This window comes from Rhamphochromis longiceps, linkage group LG5 (genome assembly GCF_057381845.1).
Source record: "Rhamphochromis longiceps isolate RC_006_pf linkage group LG5, R_longiceps_female_GT1.1, whole genome shotgun sequence".
In the NCBI taxonomy this organism is placed as follows: Eukaryota; Metazoa; Chordata; class Actinopteri; order Cichliformes; family Cichlidae; genus Rhamphochromis; species Rhamphochromis longiceps.
This window is the reverse complement of record NC_140561.1, coordinates 1523041-1540951: the sequence shown is the minus strand read 5'-3', so window position 1 is coordinate 1540951 and position 17911 is coordinate 1523041. Positions and strand designations below refer to the sequence as shown.

At 44.6% G+C, this 17911-nt stretch overlaps 1 protein-coding gene across 2 annotated transcripts in view; it reads left to right on the top strand.

Annotated features, from left to right (window-relative positions):
* Positions 1 to 17460, top strand: part of usp48 (ubiquitin specific peptidase 48) — a 30266-nt gene extending 12806 nt beyond the window's left edge. Inside the window, exons 10-27 of one of the 2 annotated variants that reach the window (XM_085405455.1) lie at positions 1037 to 1174; positions 1284 to 1433; positions 5597 to 5797; positions 6659 to 6770; positions 6860 to 6996; positions 7704 to 7778; positions 7906 to 8030; positions 10958 to 11080; positions 11193 to 11254; positions 11396 to 11506; positions 11874 to 12004; positions 13917 to 14023; positions 14120 to 14227; positions 14671 to 14853; positions 14937 to 15062; positions 15182 to 15230; positions 15316 to 15342; positions 16732 to 17460. In XM_085405455.1, the coding sequence (XP_085261581.1) occupies positions 1037 to 1174; positions 1284 to 1433; positions 5597 to 5797; positions 6659 to 6770; positions 6860 to 6996; positions 7704 to 7778; positions 7906 to 8030; positions 10958 to 11080; positions 11193 to 11254; positions 11396 to 11506; positions 11874 to 12004; positions 13917 to 14023; positions 14120 to 14227; positions 14671 to 14853; positions 14937 to 15062; positions 15182 to 15230; positions 15316 to 15342; positions 16732 to 16754 (1988 nt within the window). In that variant the 3' untranslated portion in view covers positions 16755 to 17460. Of the gene's footprint in view, positions 1 to 1036; positions 1175 to 1283; positions 1434 to 5596; positions 5798 to 6658; positions 6771 to 6859; positions 7003 to 7703; positions 7779 to 7905; positions 8031 to 10957; positions 11081 to 11192; positions 11255 to 11395; positions 11507 to 11873; positions 12005 to 13916; positions 14024 to 14119; positions 14228 to 14670; positions 14854 to 14936; positions 15063 to 15181; positions 15231 to 15315; positions 15343 to 16731 lie in introns of both variants that reach the window. The other variant, XM_085405454.1, reaches the window with a different exon arrangement.
* The last annotated feature ends 451 nt before the right edge of the window (positions 17461 to 17911 follow it).

Below are 17911 nucleotides of genomic sequence, written 5' to 3'. Positions count from 1 at the left end.
CCTTCAGCCTGACGTACTGTGGTCTGTCGGTGAGGTAGTCGGAGATCCAAGCCACCAGGCAGGGGTCCACCTCCATCCTGTTCAGTTTTTCCTGAAGCATACAGGGCCGGATGGTATTAAAGGCACTGGAAAAGTCAAGAAACAGGATCCTGACCGTGCCTTTTCCCCCATCCAGGTGTAAGTGGGCTCTGTGTAGGAGGTACAGGATGGCATCCTCCACTCCGACACCCGCCTTGTATGCAAACTGTAGTGGGTCCTGGGCATGTTGTACCTGTGGTCGGAGGAGGTTGAGGAAGAGCCGCTCTAGAGTCTTCATAAGATGTGACGTCAGTGCCACCGGTCGGAAGTCATTCATTCAACAGTCAACATTGTGGAGTTGTCAGCCAAGACAGTCCTATAACATCCAGCGCCTTAAGGAGCTCAGGGTGAACGTCATCCAGCCCAGGAACTCTGTTAAACTTGTTTAACAGTGACCTCGCCCCCGGAGATAGTCAAATCGTCCCTCTCGTCCCCAGACTCTGCTTCCACTACAGAAGACATGTCAGTCGGATTAAAGAGCTCCTCGATGTATTCCTTCCACTGCCCAAGAATATCCTCAGTTGAAGCCAGCAGAGCTCCACCCACTCTATACACAATGTGGGTTGAGCACCACTCCTGAGTCGCCTGATGGTTTCCCAGAAACTCTTCAAGGCAGTCAAAGTGTTTTTTCCATGCCCTCTGCGCCACCCAGTGCCACTGCGCCCAGCCGGGCCCATGGCACTGGCCTCCGGGTACCCCAGGCCTGGCTTCAGGGCGGGGCCCCAGACAGAGTGAGCTGTTCACTAGAGTTGTCACTTATAGGGGTGTATAATGTTCTTTACTATTAAAAATGTAAACACAAGGTTCCTAACAACAGTGGACCAGCTTTTTTGTTTGTTTGTTTGTTTGTTTGTTTGTTTGTTTGTTTGTTTTGCAAATGTATTGTCAATTTTACCACCTGAGGGACGTATACACTTTCTTATAGTTGTTTTTCTTCTTTACTCCACTTGTTTCCTAGCTGAGACGGTAAAATCCCAGACAAAAAAACCAAAGTGCAGTAAAGGCTATCACTGCTCCAGAAATGCATACATGCTGGTGTATAAGGTCCAGCAGGAGGAAAGCTCAGGTCCAATCAGGACTAATGTGGAGGTGCCAGGTGTGTCGATTTTGAATTGATTTTTGCATGACCTCTACAATTGGTAAAAACAAATGGAGACCTCTGGGTGATGCATGTCTGATTGTCTTTTCTCTTTTCTGACCAACAGCCTTTCTTCAGAGGTTGGTAGACCAAGACAACCATAAGTTTGAGGAATGGTGCAGTGAGATGACTGACATGAGAAAACAGAGTGTGGATAAGGGCAAGGCTAAGCATGAAGAGGTGAAGGAGCTCTACAAGCTTTTACCCGCAAGAGACGGTCGGTAAAATCATGCCTTAATCATCCACAGTCCACTTAACAGAAACACTTAGAGTGTGCACATGTTTGTTACAGTTCAAAGTATTCTTACATGCACACAGTGTAAACTCTACTTCGTCAGGCTGTTGAGGTATATTATTGGCTCCTCGAGCATCTTCATCCTCTGAAACAACACGATGGAGTCACAAAAAACCATACCACCTTTAGTCTCTGGTGCCACTGTTGGACATATTCCAGCTCTACTGTGTCAGACTGCAGCTGTCAGTATTAGTCTTTATGTTCTGTGTCTATTGCCTAGAAGGTCAACAAAGAAACTCAAGCAGGTGGAGAACTTGTGCTGTGCTGCTAAACAAGGTTTGCTCTTGATAGCTGCAGTCCAAGGCAGTGGAACTGCCTGATTATTTTTGCATTCTTGTTACACAGTGCATGTGACGTGTGAATAATTATTTATGCGTACATGCACACACACAAACACGGCCATGTCAGGCCACGAATAGGATGTGATTTGTTGATCTCACAGTTATTAGTACAACAGATTCCCTCCCTGTACTGTTAAGACACACATGTCTTGGGATATAGCAATGGGTGGTCTGGACGTTGGCATGCTTTATGCGATGGAGCCAATGCAGCGGGCTGTGATCCAAACACAGTGTGAAAGGGTGGCCCAGGAGGTAATAACAGAGTCAACCACCCACCAGCTTGTCAGCACTCCTTTTCAGTCGTGCTGTCCCAGGGTTCCTACTCTGACAGCTTCTGGCTGATTTAACTGGGCGGTCCCACCCCCTCCCCACCCTCAGGAGCAAAACTGCCTACGGCGCTCTATTTGAGGTGTCAGTCTGCAGAATAAAAGGGAAGGAAAAGTTAGGAGTGTGGAGCAGGGGCTTCCCACAGAGAGCCTTCTTCCCCTGCACAAATGCCACCTGGCACCGCTCTGTCCACTGGACCAGATCTGTGGCATCCTTTCGGGTGAGACTGGGGGCTGGTCTGGTCCGTGAAGTTCAGCACGAACCAGCAGTTGTAATCAGCCAGGAACCGTCTCACCTCTTTTTAGGTCTTGTGACATGGTCAGGATGCGACAGTTGTTGTTTTCGCACCTGTGGGTACAACTGCACACCTCCCAAGTGGTTACCCCAGATACTGTACCTTCTTCCATTCAACTTCAAAACTTCTTCGGGTTGCTGGTGAGCCCCGCCTGCCTCAAGTACTCCAGGACTGTGGGCACCTGCTGTACATGCTCCCCCCAGGTGTCACTATGGATGTTAATGTCATTCGCATAGGCAGAATATGCAGCGAGCGGTCCATGAGACATTGGAAGAAGCCTGGCCTCCAAACAAGCCGAATGGAAGTGTGACAAACTGGCCCAGGAGCTTGTTGAGCCGGGGCATGGGATAAGCGTGCGACTCTTCTATCACTCCTATCTTCAGCATTTCAGTTAATTCCTCCTGAACAATTTAACTGTTATGTTCAGGCAGCCTGTAGGGTTATGAACACACCTTCACACCAGGGCACGTTACAGAATAGTGCTCTATGAAACTGGCATATCTGGGCATGGGGGAGAATATATCTGCAAAACACTGTTGCAATGAAAAACACATCCGCTATCTGATCATCACAATGGAGGGAGGAGGTAATGGTGGAAATTGGCATCTCCGGCTCCAGGGCTGGCAAAACAGAACATCTCCCCCACCTTCGTCCCTGGGCACTGTTGACGAACGTCTCCTGGTCGCCCGCACCTGCGACATTCCTGCCCCGATGTACGTGTAGCTCCCGGTGAGTGGGGTCCAGTGTCTGTAGCCGCTGAGACCAATAAAGAAACAGCAGAGAGAGACGGGGTATTCTGTGCAGGCAGTGGTGACCACAGTGGTGTTATCTCCCGGAGCCACCTCCTTGGCACTGGATCCTGACGATGTCCTGCCACCTGTTGTGGCTCCCTAACCGATTGTCTCGCCCGTTACCACGATGTTCCAGTTGGCTGGTCGACATCAGTGGACGCACTCCAATGTGTCTGCCAGGAGTAGGGCTGCTCAATTAATCGAATTTTAATCACGATTACGATCTGGGCTTTCAACGATCATTAAAAATGACTGAGCCGATTATTAGCCCCTCCCTCATTTATCCGCGACACCTTAAAGGCCGGTCCGTGAAAATATTGTCGGGCATAATCCGGTCCGTGGCGCAAAAAAGGTTGGAGACCGCTGATTAAGAGGACCCGAGGGAAGCTCGGAAAGCTAAGCAGGAGTTATTTGGAGAGGAGAGTGACTGCTGTTGGTTGAAAAGAGTTTAAAAACAAAAAACTTCAGTGGTGTTGCACACTATTTTATATTATTTTTTAAAGTCATTGTTAACCCTTTAAAGCCGGTCAGAGCTGCATGCTCCGTTTTGCGTAACTATTTTTAAATCCCTGTAGAACCTGAACCGTGTAAGCTAGCGCAATAATTTGTTTTGCATATGAAACCGGAGGAGTTGTACTTACATCTGATGCCATCAGCTTGTCCTCGGTCACGGTTTCGTTCCACATAAAGCTTTGCAAAAATTGCATAAAAAGCGCTTGCAGGAACAAAAACATAATATTCCAGAAACACGCTTTGCCGATCCGATCAGCTGTTCGTAACACTTCCCACAGTAAAATGATGCACCTGCTGTTTTCTTTGCAAATTTGCATCATAGGATTGTTTTTTGTTTTTCCTGCAGTATATAAAAATTGCTGTATCTCCAAAATAAAACTATGAAGACACTCAAAATAAATTTCCTGTGGTGGGAAACTATTTTTTGCAACTTTATTGTATTTAAAGTTTTGAGGGATAAACCTCTTAAATTTCTCCAAGTAGAAATATATGTAAACAAAACAAAAGCGATTTTCAATTTTTTTTGTAGTTTATTGCACTTTTTTGCAATTTATGTAATTACTATGCACTTAATGCATACATATTATTAAAATATGGGCTATAACAGTTGTATTGCTGTATAGCAACTTGAAATGCTCCCACAAATGGCACTACAGCATGTAAAAAAATAATATAAGCTCTGGTGGACTTGGTTCTATAGTAGGTCTTAAAGGGTTAAATAAATATCGTCAAATAATCGTGATCTCAATTTCAGTGAAAATAATCGTGATTATCATTTTTGCCATAATCGAGCAGCCCTAGCCAGGAGCCCCTCCATGAACTGCTCAAGCACAGTCCAACTGCCTAGCTTGCTAAGTCGTGCAGCCACCTGGAATAGGCCGGTTCCTCCGGCCACATTAGCGCCTTCCGGAAGCATCAATGGTGGTCCTCTGGGAAGAGCCACAGCCAATCCACTATTGCTCATTGGACGTCTTAGAAGCTGACTTTCGCCGCTGCGGATAGGCTGAGAGCCAAGGCTTGGGCTTTCCCAAAAGGAGTGACAGCAGCCGCAGGACCCACTCCACCTCGGGCTACTAACACACCTCCACTGTGACTCAACAAACCAGAACGCCTGGGGGTCACCCCCCTCCCTGATCCAGTAGAGTCCCACCGGAGCCAGGGGGAGCAGCAGCGGTGCCAAAGGAGGCAGGCCAAGCAGCTAGCCTCTGCAGAAACTGCGTCCAGGATTGGTAAATGGTAAATGGCCTGCATTTGTATAGCGCTTTCTCTAGTCCCCCCTAGGGAGGACTAGGCAACCTTCCGATTACAAGGCGAACTCCCAACTCTTGAACCACGATTCAGCCTGGTCTTGCAGCTTCTCCGTTTGCATCTGCCACATCACCACTTGCTCTTGCTGCAACGTTGCTAGGTCCACCACCGTCTGCACCAGTAATAGGACTGGGTGTGCAGGCTGTGTTCCCACATGCCTGCCTGGGTTTTGGCACCACTGAGACACATGTGTTCTGGGACCCCAGCATCACACACATACAGTCAGGTTTACAGGCCAGTGATCATTTATTTGCAAAGGTGATCTCTGGTGATCTCTTGCAACTTTCCAGCTGCAACGGTGCCAGCCTGCCTTCCCTGGCACTGTGCCTCTGAGCCTGTCGGTTTTTGGTTTTGTTTGTTTACGAAACTGAAAGAGTAATTTTGCATGTGTAACATGATAATGTTAACACATGTATGTCTGGGATAAGGTACAGGGAACCTGCTGTTACCACAATAGAAGCCTGGATTTTTCTCCTTATGGTTGTGTCCCTCTGCTTTCTCTGTGTACAGGTGAGCCGTATGAGTTTATCCCCCTTGACTGGCTTAAGAAGTGGCTTGATGACTCCACTGCCACTAAAGAAATTGACAGCTCCCGCTTCTTGTGTTCTCATGACAAACTTCACCCAGACAAAGTGGGAGACTCCAGGAAGGTTTCCATGCAAGCTGCACAACTCCTGTATGAACGCTATGGTGGAGGGCCTAGACTGAATGGTTAGACTTTTCAAATCATGAGCTTCTGCACCCGTCATAGTTTCATTTCTTCAAGTTACACATCCATCGTTGTCATATTTAACCATGTCAGACTAATGACAAAGTGAACTAAGAGTTTCAAATTACACTCAAAATGATCTTGTTTCAGCACAAACTGTGTCATTGCAACACATTTACCACTGGTAAGGATGACAAGTGCAGACAGCTGTCAGATTCACCTGTTCACTTTGAAAAAGGTTTATTAAATGTGTTTTAACAGTTTTTGATAGGGTGTGCCTGAGAATGCAGCAAACCGATAACATTTGTTTAAAAAAGTTTGTTAGAATAGAATTCAACTTTATTGTCATTGCACAGGTACAGGGCAACGAAATGCAGTTTGCATCCATCCAGAAGTGCTTTAGTGATATAGATATATTACAATATATATTAGCAATAATATAGATATGTGAGTATATTACAGAAATGGGTCTATTATGGTATGTTATAATGTACACGGTATGAAGTATGTTGTGAATATTCTATAACTATAAGTATGTACAGGCTGTAGTGAGTACAAGCTATGTACAGGCTATGAACAGGATATAAATATGAAAAACTATACAGAATATGAAATAAATAACTTTACAGAATCTGGGATATACAGCTATACAGAAATGGGAACTATGCAAGTTGTAAACAGTTGTAGGATTAAAGATTATCGAATGTACAGAATGATTATTTACACAGAGCTATACAGTAGTGCAGTTATTGCAGAGGTCAGTAACCTCACGAGTATGCTAGAATATGAAAATACTGCAGATTAGCTCTGTCTATAGTGTATGTTCCGTACAACAGTATAGGTCACTTTGTGTGTTTGTTTAGAGTCGTCTTTGTGCAGAGAGTGTGTTAGCCAACGATGCAGAGTGCTTCGGCTGAAGAACCAGCTCAGTGAAGATTACAAGGAAATCTCAAACCTGGTGAAGCGCACATTCAGGTAAGCACACTCTGGCTAAGCGTAGGTTGGCGAATCAATGTCCTGACTTAAGTCCATATAAAAGTACATTTTATTGCACTGTGTATCAGTGGTGCAGGTTTCTGGGTAGGCAAAGCATCTCTGCGGAGCTGGAGGCAACTGGCTTTGGAACAGCTGGAGGAGGATGAACATGAAACCGCACACAACAACAGCCAGACCAATGGACAGGGACCACACACCAACAACAGTAAAGGTTCCAATAACCCTTACAATTGTATTTTTTCTTCTGCCCTCCACTTCCATTATTGTGTTTTTGTACCTGTCAGCCAAGCTGAAAATAACAGACATTTACTGTGTTTCATTCAGTCATCATTTGCAGATTTGCTGCACATAATATTCCTCATATTAATTACATAATAAGTATTGATTTTGACCTGATTCTGATGCTTGTCCTGTTTTTGTTTTCCCTAAAGAGACCTCCCCAGGGTTGTTGAGGCATTCTTTTGTTTACTTGTTCATAAAATCTTTTTCAAGTGGCCAGAAAAGCCAATAACATTCATAGATTTTTGTTCACAACTGTAGACAGACTCTTGAATATACTCAAAGGCCATTTTATTAGGTACATCTGTTCAGCTGCTTGTTGACACAAATGTGTAATCAGCCAGTTCCTTGGCAGACACTCGTGGATTTAGCCATGTGGACGTGGCCGAGACAACCTGCTGACGTGCAAACCAAACATCAGAATGAGGGAGAAAGATGAATTTACTTTGAGCGTGGCATGTGCACAGGGGCTAGCCACGCTGTTCTGAGTATTTCAGAAAAAGAGAAGCTTTTATTGTAACCAGCAAAGTGTCCAGTGACTATGTGTGTGCACCAGTCATGCTTTGCATGTGCAGCCACGTTTGGCATCTGCGACCATGGTTTTGGATATGAACATTACCTGTTTGTTTGCAGAGTTCAGCTCAGAGCTGTCGGAGTGCACTGAGGATGAGATGAAGACTTTTAATGAAGATATCGCCTGCAGTCACGGTATTTGCCACCATCAGCAGTAATTATTAGATATGCAGATGTTTTAAACACTTTAAAAACAAAACAACGTTCGCTGTTATGGCTGTGCTAACATCCATAATATAATTCTTATGTGCCTACTGTGTAGGGGGTCTGAGTATTCTGGAAACTGAACGGAAGTTGGTGTCGCCTGAAGTTTGGACCAAGTTTCGGGAATACTTCCCCAAAGCCCCAGAATTCACCCAGGACCAAGAGGCCTGTCAGCAGTGCCTGGTTAGTGCACAGCAGTGCGTCACACTGATCCCCTGTGCCGTCACTGCAGCTACATTATGTTTGAAGTATATTTTCTTTAAGCCTGCATCACAATTTGTCAGACACAGTTCATGTTGTGTAGATGGATGGTTCATTAACCTCCTCAGACCCGAACTCTTCCACGGCAGCATTTTAAATTTCTCTTTGATATCTGGGCTGATTGGGACCTGATGAATGTAAAAACAAAGAATTACCTGATTTTTGTTTCTAAAAAATGAGAGCCACATATGAGGCTATTCATGTAAAATTTCAACAGAACAGTAGCAGTTTAACGTCCTCGTAAGTGGATATCAGGCCCTTGCAGAGCAAACTTGAGCATGTTGGTCTAAATAACCCAAAATGTGACGTCCACATATACGCAGGTCCTAGGAGGTTACACATGAACATTTGTTTACAGTAAATGAAATGGTTTGGTGTTACTAATCCACACAGCTCCAGATGAAACTGGCATTGATGTGACCCTTAAATTAAAATCAGCTGGACAGCCTTCATGATTAATGCACAGAAATACTGATGGTTTCCACCAGTGTATTGGTATTCTATATTCAATACGGCAGCATGGTGGCACAGTGGTTCGAGTCTTTGTGTGTGGAGTTTGCCGGTTCTCCCCGTGTCTCTGTGGGTTCTCTCCGGGTACTCCGGCTTCCTCCCACAGTCCAAAGACGTGGAGTTAGTGGGATAGGTTGAGTGGTAACTCTAACTGTGAGTGTGAGTGGTTGCCTGTCTCTGGGTGTTGGCCCTGCGACAGACTGGTGACCTGTCCAAGGTGTACCCTGCCTCTCACCCCAGGACAGCTGGGATAGGCTCCCCAACAGCCCCTGGAAAAGAATGGATGGATATATTCAATACGTATGATATAATCATATTGAAAAATGAATATGTTGTCCCTCTGATGATAACCACAGCTGACAAACTTCCGTCTGTTAATATTGAGCTACAAATGAATAGAGCTTGGTATCACATTCAATTTCTAGATTTGATTCCATTTAGACTCAGTCAGTCAGAAATATTTCTGATCACTTATCAGTACAGCTTCATATTTTTACATCTACGTATAAACCAAAGCTGACACTGTGAGAGCGTCACAGCAGGCGCCTCTGTGTCAAAGTATCGAGGGTAAAACACAGAAGCAGGAAGCAGATTTGCCTGGCCTTTTATAGCACATAACCTTAAAAATATTCTGCATTCGATCAAAAACTGAAGAAAACCAGGAATCAGCACCTGAACATTAGCTGATGCTGCTGAAGCAGAGCAAAGTTACAGAGGTTTGATTGCAGACACGGGTAAGTGTCTTGCAATTTGTGATCATTTTAAAAAGTTTAGATCTCTTCGTTATTGAACAACAGAAATGAGGCTTTAGTGTGAGAGGTCAGTTTTGAAAAGAAAAAGACAACGGCAGACTGGTGTGTAATAAGCAAGCGAACAATGCAGAAAACAGAGTTGAAACTGGTCTCTGAGCACAGAGCTGTGCAGGAAGTGTGATTTTATCATGGTGGAAACAAAACAGGCAAAGTCAGAGTCATGATGATGTTGTGTAACGGGACGCGCAGTTTCTGTTGCTGCTGGTTTAGTCAGTCTCGCTCAGAGTGATGAAACCTGCAGCGTCAGCTGTCGGCTTTCAGCCCGACGCCGTGCCTGTGTGCCATCCACACTCTGAGTTTACGTCTTTGTGTGGAACTCGTGTACCTGCTCTCATTTACTGTTTCAGCTGTTTGGAGGTTGTTGAAATAGTTTTGTGAGCTTTAAGCTGAGAATCTGGCAAAATACATTTTTATTCACTAATCATTTGAGGATTTAATGAATTGATATCACTTTATTAGTGTGAATGCTTGAAAAGCACAGTGTTGTTCTTCTACATCTGTATTATTGCCACAAAGGCATCCACACTATTGAGTTCCTGTTTCTCTTTATTATTCTGGTTGCTTGCGCACGTTTTACTCCCTCAGCTTTGGTGCTATTTACACTGTTCAAATTCTGCTCTTTCTGCTATGACTTTTGGTGCTCCGCACTTCTATGCTTTTTGAGATATTGAATTTTTTATGCAATATTTTTTGCCCGTTTCTTCCACATTATCCATGGGGTGACTGATTTTGCTTGCCGGGATGAGCTGTGTTTTAGCTCAGTGAGATGAGCAGCCGTTCTCAGACTGGGAGGCCCGGGTTCAAATCCCGCTTAAGGCAACAATTTTTTCAGTTATCAGTTCAACTTATTTAACTCTTATCCACCCCAGCACCTTTGCCTTCACCCCTTTTCAGCACAAATCCCATCTTTTTCAGGTGTTTTCAGCAGAAATTCTGCTGATTCACCTCTTTTCTGCAGAATTTTTAGCCCTTTTGCCTCTTATCAGCACAACTTCCAACAACTTCTGCTAATTTCAGAAGCATTGTCAGTCTCTCAGTGAGATGAGTAACGGTCTTGAGATCAGAAGGGCCAGGTTCGAATCCTGCTCCTGGCAACATGTGTTTTCACCTCTTTTTAGTACAAATTTCAGCTTCTTTACCCATTTTCAGTAGAATTTTTTTGCTTTTCACCACTTTTCAGCAAAAATTTCTGCTTCTGCACCTTTTTTATAGCAGAATTTTCGGTTTCTTCACCACCATACAACTTTTTGCAACTTTTTAAAAATCTTTTTCAGCTTTTTTCAGCAGACAGCTTCAGCGTTGAGGCATCCACACAGCATTTTCGCAGGAAATGAACATTTTTCTAGTTGTGTGGATGCTTCCAAGGCATCCACAGTTTCTTCAGAAAATGCACTTTCTAGTTCAAACTGAAATACATTTTTAAACCCACCCCTACAAATGAACATGGACCTCTGCACCATTACCAGGCGGTGGTAGATGTGCCATTTGGTCAGCTGAGGAACTGAAAGATTTGTTTTCTCTTTCCAGACGATGGAGCAGGAGGAAAAGGACAATGAGGCCGTCAGTAAGATGATGGCCCTAGACCAGAAGAACCAGCTGCTCAACCTCTTCCATGAGAAAAATCGACCAGCGCTCACCAAATGGCCTCAGGTAAGCCGAGCAGCGCGTACTCAACACCAATCCCTCTTCATATGAGTAATACTGTTTGAATGATGATGACAGAAGGTAAATACAGACGCTGTTTTCTGGTTTGTGTACCCAGGGCACAGATGTGCTTTATGTAGTTCCTCTGTTTTTTGTGGATGAGTGGAGAAAATTTATCAGGTATGTTTGTTTTGACAGTAAAGTGATTATATGATGAAACAGTTTGACTGTATGCACCATTCACAGCTGATTTTGAATCCTTGCCATTCTGCAGTTTCACTTTTACTTTCTGTTTTTCTCTCTTCTGTGTGTTTTACACAGGAGACCTACGAAATCCTCCCCCGTGTCCAATGTTAGCAACACGTTGCTGCTCTGTCCACACGGAGGCTTCATGTTCACCTACGACTCGCTCATTAACGGAGAGGCACAACAGTGAGTTCTGCCTACATGTCCCAAAGTTGTCCTGTGTCTTGCTTTTAAATTTGGGTGTGTGTCGTTCTTACCGAGGTGTTCATTGCATTACCTTCCCAGCAGTATATTCATGGCCAAAGTGTGTTGTGGTTTTTCTGTTTGGAAACGTCCGTGAGCTCCACACGATCAGCACTTTGATTGGCAGTTGAGATCAAAGAAGTTTTAGATTGTCTCTGCAGGATGGCCAATTAGAAGTCAGCATGCAGCTAACGAATCATAATGCTTGGTTAATGGCTCAGGCCTTACCCTGCTGCCATTCTTCAGCTGTTGGGCTGTTTGTTTTTCATGGTGTGTTGACAAAAATGATTTTGTTGGTTGTTTCGCACAGTGTAGCTCTGCTGTGGCCAAGCGAATGGGATGTGATCAGCAGACTCTTCATCGTGGACCAGCCAATCTCCATCCACTGCTTGAAACGGACTACACCAAGTGGCTCCACCACCCAGTACACCACTCAACCTGGTAAAAGTCCAAAGTGGGGTGAAGTATGTGGAGAAGAGGGTCGAGCAAATTGAAGAGAAGAATTAAATTCCACTGTAATTTTTCTAATTATCATATAGAGCTGTGGATACTGCATGTGGACAAACATCTGAGGTAGAGCTGGGCGACAGAACGATAACGATATGTATCGCGATATAACTTTTACTCGATAGAGAAATTAAGCTATCGCGATAGACCTCGCCGCTCTTGTCCTCAAAAAAAAAAAAAAAAAAAGGTCAGCCAATCCAAACTAAGTAGCGCAGAGCCGAACCAATCACAGCCGCAGCGTCACGTCGCGTGACTTGTTACGTACAGCACAAGTGCCAAGCCGCACGTGTGTTTGTTTGGGAAGCAGCCAGCGGGTAATGGAGCCAGCGCGTAATGGAGGAAATGAGTGCACCGACTAGAAAAATCAACCGAGCGTGACCGAAGAGAAAACAGATGATGGTTCCAACGCCGGAGAGATTGTCGAACGGAAGAGCCATAGAAGTTCCGTAGTGTGAAGGTATTTCGGCTATTTCAAGTCTGACAAAAAACAGAGTAGCGTGCACTGTAAATGTGCCGAAAGCAAGTCTGGAAATACAATAAACTGGTGCATGCGTCACACTGTGCGCCACGTTATTGTTTCGGTGAAATGAATTTCTACAATACTGTTAATTCTACTCTCTGCAGTGTTTAAATGCTCACATATACACACAGTTACTGTCCCTCCACACATACGACTCGGTTCTGCTTCTATGCCCCAGCTTTGTTTACTTTTTCCCACCGAGGCTTCTAGACTTCTGATTGGCCAACATTTCTGCACGGTTAGGAATCTAGCGCCACCTGCTGCTTTGGCATGTTCATAGCAGCGTTTTCCTTCATTTCTGCCTTTATGTGTGGACGGGATTATTTTTTAAAACGAAAACGGAAAATCTCCGTTTTCAAAAATACCCGTGTACGTGTGGACGTAGCCTCAGTCTCTGACTGGAAGCGCTAATTCGTCATTCGGCTTTTGTCAGACTAAAGTAACTGTTAAAACTGTTTGAAAAGCTCAGCTATACAACAAGGAGAGATTGAGAATTTCCTTTTAGTTCTCAGTTTATTTGATATTGACAAAAGTTAGTCAGTTTTGTCTGTTCTTCTGTAAAACAAACTAAGATTTATTTTTAGAATTAATACTTTGTTTCTAAGTGGAATTGACAATTTAGTCTGTTTCGTTTGTTCTATTTTGAAACTTAAACGCTTTAGCGGCTGCCTTTTGTGTAGTTTGCAATATTTGCCTTTATTTATCTGAAAAAGTCTCATGTTCCTTAAGTACATCTACCCTGTTGAACTTATTATGGGAAATAAATATTTGAATAAAAACAAGCTGCTGATTAGTTCACATTTTACTTGTGAGCAACGGCACATTTAAATCTTACAAATATAGTTATTTGGCTGATATCGTGATAGATATCGTTATCGCCTGAAATGAAAAAAACATATCGTGATATGAAAAAATCTCATATCGCCCAGCTCTAGCCTGAGGTTTTCACAAACTGTGGATGCGTTACTCCAGATGCCCGATCTTTATCCAAGTTATCACATATTAGGTCACAAAAACGTGCATGAAAATGAGATCATTGAGGCAGTTTCATGTACAGAGTGCACCTCACATCTGGTTCATTCCACAGCACCTTAAATAAGGCAGGGCAGGCTATAATACAGGAACAGTTTAACCAGCTCATTCAGCTAAAGGACCAGTGAGCACTCGTGGTTGTCTGCCCGTCCAAAAATCACGACCCAAACTGTGCTGAAGGTCACATTGGTTGGTTCGTAGGCACAGTTCACCCGTGAGCCCGATCAGATACTTCATCAGTGATGCTCTGGCTTTTGTCCTCGATTTATTTCAAATGGATGTGTTTGTGTGCAGATCTGTGTTGGGAATGCAGAGAGAGCTTCCTTTTCCAGCAGCAGAGGGACCTCAGAGAGTATACCCAAGCCACCATCTATATACGCAAAGTTATTGAAGACAAAAGAGTAAAGACCTTTTACCTCAAACGTGACACTTTTCACAGCTGCTGCGCTGACTGTGTCTAACAGCCTCTCCTGTCACATTTATTTACCTGTGCGTAGATGATAAAGGAGGCTGCTCCAGAGCTGAGCGTCAGCAGCTCTGAAGCAGAGGAGGAGAAGGAAGAACATCCCAAACTGGATGGTGAGAAAGACCCCGACTTCAGCCAGGTAACCACACAAGCACCACGCGTCTGCAAGAGAAAGGTCTCAGTAATTACATTCAGTGGCAGGACGTCTCGGCTCAACAACGAGCGATGTCGTCAAAGCTGTCAGCAGAGAAAGGCTACAGCAGGTTCTCTGCACTAACACGACTGAGAAATATGAATGAACCCAGACAAAAATATCTCATTATAGTGCAAGTCTGCTAAGCAGCTACAAGAAATGTCTGAGTAATGATGCTGCTGCTAAATCTAGGAGTTTGTTTTTACAGTCACTTCTGCTGTGACGGCTCTAAAACCTCACGTGACCTTGAAGAAACCCATTTAGTTTGCTAGTCCTTTGCTAGCAGCACGCACAGATGTCCCTGAGTCTTTTGGGGGGGTTTCCCCTAAGACTTGTATCTTTGACTCAAATTCATCATCTGTTACAAATGAAGACTTTGTTTCTTTCAGTCACAGGACGGTGCAAAACGGCTAAAGTTGAGTGACAGCAGTGTGTCCACAGCTGCTGCTGGTGTTGTGACCAACGTGGCCAAACCAGGTGGAATCAGGAGGAGCACCCGACACAGGAAACTCCGAGGAGAGAAAGCGCTCATCGTTTCAGCTAATCAGACTCTGAAAGAGCTGAAAATACAAGTGAGGAATTCAGATTATTGAACACAAAGTAGTGAGTGGGCCAGTTTGACCAGACTAAATCCACTGTGCCTGTCATTGTCCAGATCATGCACGCCTTCTCTGTGGCTCCATTTGACCAAAATCTCTTCATTGATGGAAAAAGTCTGACAGATGACTCAGCCACACTGGGTAGCCTGGGAATCATCCCGGAGAGCATCATCTGTCTGAAGGTACACATCACAGTTTCCTCATCCTGACACAACAATCGCTAGAACGATAATCTGACGTCTACAGTGGGATCCCGTACGTTTTCCTTTTCCTCCAAATATGTTCTGTTGTTTGGCTGCAGGCTGATGAGCCAATAGCAGATTACGCTGCAATGGATGATGTCTATCAAGGTAAGTAGGCCTGTGTTTGCTTCCACTACAGCTGGATTAAAAGAAGGACTGCTTTCTTAAATTGGCTGTTCCTCTTTGTTCACAGTGAGAATGCCTGAGGAGGGATTTAAAGGTGAGCATGTTTTACTTCAAACATAATAGTGGTGGGTCACAGTGTAGGGCACAGAGCCACTGCAGCTGGGATATGGAGCAGGTGAAGGAAAAAAGTGAAATACGTTAGTTGGAATGACACCAGTAAACTCTTTCTTACTAACAAGCCCAAATGTTGGGAATAGGAACCACATGTGGGCTGTCCCAAGTTCTTTGTGTCTGAAACAGGCTGTATATACGCCCTCTGTCTAATAGCTGCAGGAGAGCCACAGGTAGTGCTGGCTGTAGGTCAGGGGTGGGCAACTCCAGGCCTGGAGCGCCGGTGTCCTGCAGGTTTGAGATCTCACCCTGGGTCAGCACACCTGAAGCACATGATTAGTTCATCACCAGGCCTCTGGAGAACTTCAGGACATGTTGAGGAGGTCAGGGACACGTCTAAAACCTGCAGGACCCTCCAGGCCTGGAGTTGGACACCCCTGCACTGACTGGATCCCTGGCTGCTCCAGTCTGCATGCCAAAGTATCCTTGGATACTGAACCAGCTGATCGGAGTATGAATGTGTGTGAATGCATAAGCGCTGCTGCTGTATAACGAGAGACGACGTGTTTGTTTTCTAATGATGAGCGCTGTTACAATCCCAGCCTAACCCAGCGTGTTATTAAAGACAGGCCTACCCGCCTCAGCAGGCAGCCAGTGTCCTTGTTTTCCCAGTCCCATCCACAAGTTGGCAGCAGCAGAAAGCATAAAGTCAAGTCTAATGAGCTTGGAAAGCTCGTTGAAGACGAGAAGCTTCCTCAGAACTGAAGAAGCTTCTCGGATGAGATCTTAAAAACGTCTTTGAGAAACTTAAAGAAGTCCAGACGCTTTTCTCTCCAAGCTCCTTGGACTATGAGGACGTGGACGACTGAGATCCTTCACAGACATAAACCCAAGGACTCACAAACAGCTGGTGTTAGGGCTGTGCAATGTGACCAAACTCTCATATAAGACATTTCTCATCCTGATAACCACACGTCACAAAGTAGTGCTTTCACTGTAAACTCTGTGATCTCGACCTGTGTGAAGTGTTTCCAGCTGGGCGTCGTGTACCTGGGGTCGAGTGTGTTGGCCCACGCATGAAGCTAACATGTTTAGATGTGAGTGTTTATTACACGGCGTGCTGCGGGGGAAAGCCTGTTCTAACGTTTGAGTCTGAGCTTTATTTGGAGCAGCTGACGGCTCTTTCTCGTACTGTCACGTGATTCTTGTGGGGGCGGTAGAAGAGAAAGAAATATTGCCATAAACTGTATTTTGCCACGATCGATGTTTTCATCCGGTGTAGTTCATCATATCACTCGTCATACAGACCTGTGACACAGCGTGTGACCGGACAGTGTTTGTATTTCTTTCTAATCACTGTGACCTCCTCTAGGCACCGGGCTGCTCGGCCACTGAGGACAGCTGTTTGTAGCTGTGCTTGAACTGGAACGATGACGGATGGAAAGTTTAAAAAAGCTTGAATATGTTGTGTCCATATAAATAAGCTCTTAAATTTGTTCTGTACTTTGTTTTTCTACCTTTTGAGTAGGCTTTCTTTGATAAAACTGTGACTATCTTGCAAAGTTCCTCTACATGAGGTTGTCTGGCCTGTGATACGAACGTTTGTAAAGAAAGCAGGTTGGAGACGCTGCACTCTGAGACCTGGCTTCAGCTCAGATCTGCTGTGGGTCAAGAAAATGTTTTATTTTTCAATCTTTTAAATTATGACAGAAGACAAATTGAAGATGATGCTCTTTCTTTCTGTTGTGTGTAAGCTTATCTTGTAACTGCAGCGTTTTCAGGTTTGTCAGAAGAATGCACTAGTTACTGTTAATTATTGCAAATATACTGGCTCATAAATCTTAGAACATGTATTACCTCCACACAGTCATTTTATATATACATATATAAATGTATATGTATGTGTATATATAAGCATATGTGTGTGTTTGTACACACACACTCGATGTGGCATTTGCAGTTACATAGCTACAAAGTATGGAAATCATACGCTGGAGAGAATGAAATGGTGAGAAACAAATGTAAGCAGTGACACGTTGTCTTCTTTTCACTGTTATTTCTTATAAACAATAAAGTTATTTTCAAAGCACCCTGCCTTCATAATGTTGAGTTCATTCAGGGCCTGACACGTCTGTGAGCCCCGTCAGTTCATGGGATACTTGCTGATCAGTGTTCACTAACAGCAAATGAATGAACTTGCTCCAGGTTGCAGCAGCAGGTCGTCTGCGATCATATCGTCCTGTTCCGAGCATGGTCTGTTGTTACCTGGCTGGACTGCATCCCTGTGGTCTTCCTCTGTGGTCTTCCTCTCCTCCTGCCTGGCAGCAGGTCATGTATAAACCATGCCAGCCGCGCCTCTGTCTCCAAACTCCCGCCTGTGCTGTCCCTTTCATATCTTCATTACTCACTACAAGCATCTCACGCCCTCCAGCTCCGCCTCTCGTCAGTGCTGCGTCTCGGGCCCAAACATCAGAGCGGCTCTCGCTGCCATCTTGTAAACCTTCCCTCTCAGATATTACACCAACACCTCTCCACCCTACCTGCACCTTCAC